The sequence below is a fragment of the Triticum dicoccoides genome, chromosome 5A (genome assembly GCF_002162155.2).
Source record: "Triticum dicoccoides isolate Atlit2015 ecotype Zavitan chromosome 5A, WEW_v2.0, whole genome shotgun sequence".
NCBI classification, from domain to species: Eukaryota; Viridiplantae; Streptophyta; class Magnoliopsida; order Poales; family Poaceae; genus Triticum; species Triticum dicoccoides.
In genome coordinates this window covers 249,010,175-249,020,700 of record NC_041388.1, presented here as the reverse complement: position 1 = coordinate 249,020,700, position 10,526 = coordinate 249,010,175, and the positions used below count along the sequence as shown (strand labels likewise).

At 46.7% G+C, this 10,526-nt stretch overlaps 1 protein-coding gene across 1 annotated transcript; it reads left to right on the top strand.

Moving 5' to 3' along the window:
- Positions 1-481: 481 nt before the first annotated feature.
- Positions 482-2,369, top strand: LOC119300831. The gene has a single exon (XM_037577718.1). The coding sequence runs from the start codon at positions 623-625 to the stop codon at positions 2,258-2,260; it is 1,638 nt and encodes a 545-aa protein (XP_037433615.1). The 5' UTR covers positions 482-622; the 3' UTR covers positions 2,261-2,369.
- Positions 2,370-10,526: the final 8,157 nt, after the last annotated feature.

Below are 10,526 nucleotides of genomic sequence, written 5' to 3'. Positions count from 1 at the left end.
GCGGACGTTTTGCAGCACGGCGTTGAGGATGTCCCAACGTTTACCTTCCCGACATATGTTGGCGATCGACACAGGGGCAAAGGCAAACTGCCAAAACAGGGGTTCGAGTTCGTGACCCATGAGCAACGGCAACTGGCCAAAGAACCGTCTGCTTGTCTATATCCTCCAATCATTGGGAGTACCGCGCCGGCGAACATCCCGAGCCCCCCCGACAGAGGCCGCCCTGACGCACGCAGTCACGTATAGTGCGCGACGGACCCAACACATGGCTCATCATCCGCACACCGCATCCCTCTCCCTTGTCTGTCTCCAACCAGAGTCCAAGCAAAATTCGCCAAAGTTTCCACGGCCCTGCATGCGCCGAATAATCCTTTCCCCGATGCCGGTCGGACCCCTCCCCTCTGTTTCGGTTTCAACTCCCACCACCCCACCATCCCCCGTGACACTACCTATGCGGTTGCAGCTGCGCAGCTCTGCCCACCCGCGCTTTCCCGGTTCCCTAAAACCGCTGCCCCCGTAGCCGCTTTTCACGAACCCAAACCCATCACGCGCGTCGCCGCCGCCGCCGCCGCCTCGATTACGCTGCCACTGCCACCAGCAGCCTGCCTAGGATTCAGCCAAGATGCGGAAGCTGAGCACTGGCCGCGGCGGAGGGGAGAGGGTCGGGATGCTGTCCTTCGAGGTGGCCGCGCTCATGTCGCGGGCCGCGAGCCTGTGGCGCGCGCTCGAGGAGGACCAGGTGGCGCAGCTCCGCGGGGAAGGCGTCCGGCTGGAGGGCGTGCGGAGGCTCGTGGCCGACGACGACAGCGCGCTGCTGGCCCTCGCCGTCGCGGAGATGGCCGGCGCGTGCGGGGACATCTCCTGCGCCGTCGCGCGGCTCGCCGGCCGGTGTGCCGACCCGCTGCTGCGCCGGTTCGACGAGCTCTTCTCAAGCCTTATCGCCGGCGGCGCCGGCGCCGACTCGCACGGGCTGCGCTACGCGGCCGCCAAGAAGATGGACCGCAAGGCGCGCAAGATGCAGCGCCTCGTCGCCGCCACCGGGCTCCTGTGCCAGGAGATCGACGTGCTTGCCGAGCTCGAGCAGGGCGCGCGCCTCCGCCGCGTGCAGTTCGCGCCCGGCGAAGCCGCGCGCCGCGTTGCCAGGCAGAGGCAGGAGGTCGACCGCCTCCGCGCGGCCTCGCTCTGGAACCGGAGCTTGGACTACGCCGTCCGTCTGCTTGGCAGATCGCTCTTCACCATCGTCGCGAGGATCATAGATGTGTTCGACCTGCAGCCCAAGAAAATCGCCATGAACGATTACTCCATGGTGTCGCCCGCCGGTGCGCGGCTCTCATTCTCCTGGAGCAACTCCTTCGTTGGGAGTACGAATTCGCTGGTGTACCCCTCGGATTTCCCCGTGGATGCTCCGAAGAGGTCGACGGTTGCTGCAAAATCCGGTAAGGCCCCTAACGGCGACGTTCGCCGGTTCCTACTTTCCAGGAGCCAGAGTTTGAAGCAGCTCAAGTGGCCGGTGCGTGGCAAGCACCTCATCGGCTGCATGGTCAGCGGGAGCAAGTCTCCGACCAAGGAGGGGTGGGTCCACGGCGGCCATGATCTCCCACTGAGCTTCAGCTACGTCTCATCCAACAACGACGATTTCAGTGGCAGTTACCAGACCAACGAGAGTGATCGTCACAGCGCCAGCAGGAAGCTCTCCACTTCGGTGTTCGAGTGCTCGTCGCACGACGTGCTGGAAAACGCACCGGAGGCGACCCTCGGCGCAGCCGCCCTGGCATCGCACTACGCGAACCTCGTCGTCTTCGCCGAGAAGCTCGCCATCTCGCCCCGGCACATCTGCCCCGACGAGAGGGATGCGCTGTACGGCATGCTGACTGACAGTATCCGGGCGTCCCTCCGAGCACGCCTAAGGCCGCCGTCGTCCGCCGCTCGCAAGAAGGGCACGCCCTGCGATCGCGTCCTGGCCGCCGGGTGGGCTGACACGGTGCAGGGGATCCTCGGATGGCTAGCACCAGTCGCCCACAACACTGTGCGGTGGCGGTCCGAGAGGAGCTTCGAGCAGCGGAACGTGGGCTCCGGCACCAGCGTTCTGCTCCTGCAGACGCTGCACTTCGCTGACCGGGACAAGACCGAAGATGCCATCATCGAGCTGCTTGTTGGGCTGAATTACCTGTGGAGATACGGGACTCAGCTCTCCGCAAAGCCAAAATTGGAGTCAGTGGGTGGCGATGTTTACCATGATCGAGCTGATTACATAGGATGACGACATGTCAATTACTCAATCAGCATATCTGTCTTGTCAAGTGTCAGCCGAATTGGATGATCTGAGAGTGTTTATACTTATTAAGTAAAGGTGGCATCTTTTGGGCGAAGAGATTAGACGCCTTGGTGATTTTGCCCCTACTTAATTCATTTGCTAGAATAGAAACATGCATCATCGTCATCATCATCTGCATCTTGTAATTGATGTGATGTTTTGTCCAGACAAGAGTATTATACTGGCGCACACAGCTAGGTGCTTTGATGTATACAAATAAGGGAGAAAAAAATACTAGATTTGCATAAGTGTTTTGCCTAATGTTTTTTTAACAGTCAACAGGGGAGAGCTTCCTCACCTGAATTTTTAATGTCATTCAAAGAATAATTGATCCAGTTTATATGAAAAACCGGATAATTGACCCCAGAAAAACCGGAGCGAAAACCATACAACCAATAAGGATAAAAGAAGATGAGAAAAAAATTTGACGCCTAAACAAGGGACGCCCTAGCTAGCAGATAGAAAGGGTCATCACCACAAAAGGCACAAGTAGATGTAGGGCATCGTCGAGGGATCACAACATAGAAACTTTGCAAGCTTCCTAACACGCAACACCAGCATGCATACCAACCCTACGGCGCAACGCAGGACCATCCATAATCAGCAAGTGACATATGAACACGAACCTAGACCTTGACTGGGAGCTCCGTCACATGAATTCAGAATGATTAGTATGTTGAGGAGGCATCTTGCGTCGTCATTAAGCAAAGATAAACCGAGACAACACCAAGACCATCAAGCTCGTTGCAACACAACAAAAGCCATAGGAGGGTCTTGAGTATGCACGACAACAGAGGTGACACATCGGACAATGGGCAGGGGGCCGATGGCTGGCGGCGTGCTTCCTCTCTACTAGGAAGGTGTTGGCCCGCCAAGTGCAAGGGCTTGCAACAAGCAGCAGTTTTCCCTAGTTGACATCAAGGTTTATCGAATCCATGAGAGCTACATGGTTACAATCAATGATTGGTATCTGCACACACAAATCAAACTTTCTTGTTTCCCCAACAGGAGTAGCGAGGTTGCCAATCTCACTAGATTGGTTGGTTACAAAAAGAAGTAAAACGAATGTGTGGAGAGTGTCGATGAAAATTAACAGAAAATTGAAACACAAAATTAAAAGAGCGTTGATTATGGTTGAGAACTTTATGGAGGAAAAATGAACGGGCTCCATAGGTTCATTAGTGGTCTACTAAAAAAGATAAGAAATGGGTGTGGTAAATTAATTATAGTTGGACATCGATTAAATTACAATGCTTATAAGTATGACTATTCACAACATAATCAACATATGAGCATCATGTCCATAAATCCATAGACCGTTATCCAGCCGCACCTATAGCTAATACTCCACCGAAGACCGATATCCAACATGCATCTTAAAGTATTAAATAGAGTATTGCATTAAGTATCATGACATGAAGTAGATGATATATCGTTTTCACCCCGTGTTCAAAGGACAATTGTGCAACCATCTTTTTATCCCTAGTGGCAACAACACCAATACAAGCCTTTCAACTTTCTGTAACTACGGTAGCTTACTTGCACTATTGAACCCAACTGTCAACAGAACTCCCACTATTGATCAACCCTTTAATGGACAAGTGGGGTATGCATCCAACTCATTTGCTCATGAAGATCTACAACATTTTGAGGAAGCTCATCATAGGAATATGCAGGCTAAGTTATATAATGTTAAAATTCCAACTAGTATATAAACATGAAGCATATGATAACTGTCTATATGACAAATCAAATTGTTACATTGTGGAACACATATGTATGCAAAAAGGATAGTAGTGTGCCCCTCTCTCTTTTATTCTCTCGATTTTTTGGCCTCCATGGAACTTTTTCTCTTTGTCTTTTTCGGCTCATTTTTTTAATCCTCACAAGGTAGGGGCAACACTCTAACATGACAATCAATACAATACATGTACTAATAACTCAACTAATAATAAACATGATGCAAAAACATCTAATGAATGCCTCTAGCAGTAAACCAGCATGTGTAATGGTCTAGCATAGCAAAGACATAAAAAATGAACAAGCCATGTAAATATTAAGCTAGCTATCTTACGTTCATGCAACAACAAAAATAAATATCTCTAATCATGTAATGAGTGATGATGGAAGTTGCATCAAAATATATCTTGGAATGGCTATGAAAATGCCATAATATAGGTAGGTATGATGGCGTTCTCTCACGAGATATGGATGTATCGACAAAGTATGCGCCAAATCTCGAGGTGAGAGTAAACAATGCACGATGATAGCTGCTAGCAAAAACGGATACGTGAAAGTGCATGCAAGATCGCAACTCGTACTCAAACACTCTAATATTACACCATAGTCTACACGAAGATCATCATGAAACCAAGTGCTCCAAGGGGAAGAGCTTGGCACGGCCGAAGCCCCGTTGCACATCCCGGCCCATTCTACTTGAGAGGTTACTTAAAACATTCTTCAACTCAGACCCCTTACAACATTGGTTTCATTTTTGTGTAAATTAATGAATGAAAAAGTGTTTACTGTCAAGTCGCTTACAACTCCTCTGTGTTGGAAATGTGCCCTAGAGGCAATAATATTTGTATTATTTATATTTCCATATTCATAATTATGGAGTTTATATTCTATGCTATAACTGCTATGATCCTAGAATATTAGATTCAGTGGAAAACTCATATGCACGCGTGGAATGATAAACGCTTAAATAGAAGGTTCCTAGTCTTGCCTCTGGGACTAGCTCAAATGTCGTTGGTGTTCACGTTTTCCGGATCTTAGGATATCGTTAAGAGTAATGATAGTCCTAAAAAACATTGAGATTATTACGTTAGAAGAACGGTCATATTGAATCGACCCAATCTTGAATGTTATGAATTGAGTTAATATCGTTTGTAATCAATTATAATAATACAGAATGTTAATGTGTGATCTTGCTCCTTAGACCATGAGAGTATCGTGTCACTTCTTAGTGGAAGGTGGGCTTTGGGGTTACTCAAACGTCATATGTAACACGGTGATCATAACAACAACTTACGGGTTCATCGGAGAGTTTGACAAGTGGCCGGGTGATGTCTACTACACAACTTTATTCTTGTAGACACGTGTTGCGCCTCCAAGCGCAGAGCTTTGTAGGACACTAGCAATTTTCCCTCAAGTGTATGACCTAAGGTTTATCAATCCATGGGAGGTGTAGGATGAAGATGGTCTCTCTCAAACAACCCTGCAATCAAATACAAGAAATCTTTTGTGTCCCCAACAGACCCAATACAATGGAGAATTTTATAGGTGCACTAGTTCGCGAAGAGATGGTGATGAAAGTGTAATATTGATGGTAGAAACATATTTTTATAATCTGAATAAATAAAAACAGCAAGGTAGCAAATAGTAAACGGGCACAAAAATGGTATTGCCATGCTTGAAAATAAGGCCTAGGGTCCGTACTTTCACTAGTGCAACCTCTCAACAATGCTAATATAATTGGATCATATAACCACCCCTCAAAGTGCGATGAAGAATCACTCCAAAGTTCCTATCTAGCAGAGAACATAAGAATAAATTGTTTGTAGGGTACGAAACCACCTCAAAGCTATTCTTTCCATTCGATCTATTCAAGAGTTCGTACTAAAATAACACGAAGCTATTCTTTCCGTTCGATCTATCCTAGAGTTCGTACTAAAATAACACGAAAGCAAATTCATATTCATAATACTCAATCCAACACAAAGAACTTCAAAGAGTGCCCCAAGATTTCTACCAGAGAAACAAAGACAAGAACGTGCATCAACCCCTATGCATAGATTACCCCAATGGCACCTCGAGAATTCGCGAGTTGAGTGCCAAAACATAAATCAAGTGAATCAATACGATACCCCATTGTCACCATGAGTATTCAATTGCAAGACATATATCAAGTGTTCTCAAATCCATAAAAGTATTCAATCCTATAACAATGAAATCTCAAAGGGAAAAACTCAATTCATCACAACGAGATAGAGAGGGGAAAACACCATATGATCCGACTATATTAACAAAGCCCGCGATACATCAAGATCGTGACATCTCAAGAACACGAGAGAGAAAGATTAAACACATAGCTACTGGTACAAACCCTCAGCCCCGAGGGTGGACTACTCCCTCCTCATCGTGGTGGCCGCCGTGATGATGAAGATGGCCACCGGAGATGATTCCCCCCTACGGCAGGGTGCCGAAATGGGGTCCAGATTGGTTTTCGGTGGTTACAGAGGCCTGCAGCGGTGGAACTTCTGATCTAGGTAAACCTTGAAGGGTTTTGGAATATTTGTGAATTTATAGGGTAAAGAGGGGGGGGTGCAGGAGGCCACCGAGGTGGGCACAACCCACCTGGGCGCGCCCTGGTGGGTTGTGCCTAAAGGAAATATGCCCTAGAGGCAATAATAAAGTTCTTATTTATATTTCCTTATATCATGATAAATTTTTATTATTCATGCTAGAATTGTATTAACCAGAAACTTAGTACATGTGTGAATACATAGACAAACAGAGTGTCCCTAGTATGCCTCTACTTGACTAGCTCGTTAATCAAAGATGGTTAAGTTTCCTAACCATAGACATGTGTTGTCATTTGATGAACGGGATCACATCATTAGAGAATGATGTGATGGACAACATGTTGGAAATATGCCCTAGAGGCAATAATAAAAGTATTATTATATTTCATTGTTCATGATAATTGTCTTTTATTCATGCTATAACTGTATTATCCGGAAATCGTAATACACGTGTGAATACTTAGACCACACAATGTCCCTGGTAGGCCTCTAGTTGACCAGCTCGTTGTGATCAACAGATAGTCATGGTTTCCTGACTATGGACATTGGATGTCATTGATAACGGGATCACATCATTAGGAGAATGATGTGATGGACAAGACCCAATCCTAAGCATAGCATAAAAGATCGTGTAGTTCGTTTTGCTAGAGCTTTGCAAGTGTCAAGTATCTCTTCCTTCGACCATGAGATCGTGTAACTCCCGGATACCGTAAGAATGCCTTGGGTGTACCAAACGTCACAACGTAACTGGGTGACTATAAAGGTACATTACAGGTATCTCCGAAAGTAGCTGTTGGGTTGACACGGATCGAGACTGGGATTTGTCACTCCGTATGACGGAGAGGTATCTCTGGGCCCACTCGGTAATGCATCATCATATTGAGCTCAATGTGACCAAGGTGTTGGACACGGGATCATGCATTACGGTACGAGTAAAGTGACTTGCCGGTAACGAGACTGAACAAGGTATTGGGATACCGACGATCGAGTCTCGGGAAAGTAACGTACCGATTGACAAAGGGAATTGCATACAGGGTTTGATCGAATCCTCGACATAGTGGTTCATCCGATGACAACATCGAGGAGCATGTGGGAGCCATCATGGGTATCCAGATCCCGCTGATGGTTATTGACTGAGAGAGTCTCGGTCATGTCTGCATGTCTCATCAAAGCGTTTGGATTTATGCAGACTTATGGAGAAGCCTGCGTTTACAAGAAAGTGAGTGGGAGCTCTGTAGCATTTCTCATATTATATGTAGATGACATACTCCTGATGGGAAATAATATAGAATTTCTGGACAGCATTAAGGCCTACTTGAATAAGTGTTTTTCAATGAAGGACCTTGGAGAAGCTGCTTATATATTAGGCATCAAGATCTATAGAGATAGATCGAGACGCCTCATAGGTCTTTCACAAAGTACATACCTTGATAAGATTTTGAAGAGATTCAGAATGGATCAGTCCAAGAAGGGGTTCTTGCCTATGTTACAAGGTATGAGACTGAGCTCAGCTCAGTCACCGACCACGACAAAAGATAAAGAAGAGATGAGTGTCATCCCCTATGCTTCAGCCATAGGATCTATTATGTATGCCATGCTGTGTACCAGACCCGATGTAAACCTTGCCGTAAGTTTGGTAGCAAGATACCAAAGTAATCCCGGCAAGGAACACTGAACAGCGGTCAAGAATATCCTGAAGTACCTGAAAAGGACAAAGGACATGTTTCTCGTTTATGGAGGAGACGAAGAGCTCGTCGTAAAGGGTTACGTCGACGCTAGCTTCGACTCAGATCCGGATGACTCTAAGTCACAAACCGGATACGTGTATATGTTGAATGGTGGAGCAGTAAGCTGGTGCAGCTGCAAGCAGAGCGTCGTGGCGGGATCTACGTGTGAAGCGGAGTACATGGCAGCCTCGGAGGCAGCACATGAAGCGATTTGGGTGAAGGAGTTCATCACCGACCTAGGAGTCATACCCAATGCGTCGGGGCCGATCAAACTCTTCTGTGACAACACTGGAGCTATTGCCCTCGCAAAGGAGCCCAGGTTTCACAAGAAGACCGGGCACATCAAGCGTCGTTTCAACTCCATCCGTGAAAATGTTCAAGATGGAGACATAGAGATTTGCAAAGTGCACACGGATCTGAATGTCGCAGATCCGCTGACTAAACCTCTCTCGCGTGCAAAACATGATCAACACCAGAACTCTATGGGTGTTCGATTCATCACAATGTAACTAGATTAGTGACTCTAGTGCAAGTGGGAGACTGTTGGAAATATGCCCTAGAGGCAATAATAAAAGTATTATTATATTTCATTGTTCATGATAATTGTCTTGTATTCATGCTATAACTGTATTATCCGGAAATCGTAATACACGTGTGAATACTTAGACCACACTATGTCCCTGGTAAGCCTCTAGTTGACCAGCTCGTTGTGATCAACAGATAGTCATGGTTTCCTGACTATGGACATTGGATGTAGTTGATAACGGGATCACATCATTAGGAGAATGATGTGATGGACAAGACCCAATCCTAAGCATAGCATAAAAGATCGTGTAGTTCGTTTTGCTAGAGCTTTGCAAATGTCAAGTATCTCTTCCTTCGACCATGAGATCGTGTAACTCCCGGATACCGTAAGAATGCCTTGGGTGTACCAAACGTCACAACGTAACTGGGTGACTATAAAGGTACATTACAGGTATCTCCGAAAGTAGCTGTTGGGTTGACACGGATCGAGACTGGGATTTGTCACTCCGTATGACGGAGAGGTATCTCTGGGCCCACTCGGTAATGCATCATCATATTGAGCTCAATGTGACCAAGGTGTTGGACACGGGATCATGCATTACGGTACGAGTAAAGTGACTTGCCGGTAACGAGACTGAACAAGGTATTGGGATACCGACGATCGAGTCTCGGGAAAGTAACGTACCGATTGACAAAGGGAATTGCATACAGGGTTTGATCGAATCCTCGACATAGTGGTTCATCCGATGACAACATCGAGGAGCATGTGGGAGCCATCATGGGTATCCAGATCCCGCTGATGGTTATTGACTGAGAGAGTCTCGGTCATGTCTGCATGTCTCATCAAAGCGTTTGGATTTATGCAGACTTATGGAGAAGCCTGCGTTTACAAGAAAGTGAGTGGGAGCTCTGTAGCATTTCTCATATTATATGTAGATGACATACTCCTGATGGGAAATAATATAGAATTTCTGGACAGCATTAAGGCCTACTTGAATAAGTGTTTTTCAATGAAGGACCTTGGAGAAGCTGCTTATATATTAGGCATCAAGATCTATAGAGATAGATCGAGACGCCTCATAGGTCTTTCACAAAGTACATACCTTGATAAGATTTTGAAGAGATTCAGAATGGATCAGTCCAAGAAGGGGTTCTTGCCTATGTTACAAGGTATGAGACTGAGCTCAGCTCAGTCACCGACCACGACAAAAGATAAAGAAGAGATGAGTGTCATCCCCTATGCTTCAGCCATAGGATCTATTATGTATGCCATGCTGTGTACCAGACCCGATGTAAACCTTGCCGTAAGTTTGGTAGCAAGATACCAAAGTAATCCCGGCAAGGAACACTGGACAGCGGTCAAGAATATCCTGAAGTACCTGAAAAGGACAAAGGACATGTTTCTCGTTTATGGAGGAGACGAAGAGCTCGTCGTAAAGGGTTACGTCGACGCTAGCTTCGACTCAGATCCGGATGACTCTAAGTCACAAACCGGATACGTGTATATGTTGAATGGTGGAGCAGTAAGCTGGTGCAGCTGCAAGCAGAGCGTCGTGGCGGGATCTACGTGTGAAGCGGAGTACATGGCAGCCTCGGAGGCAGCACATGAAGCGATTTGGGTGAAGGAGTTCATCACCAACCTAGGAGTCATAC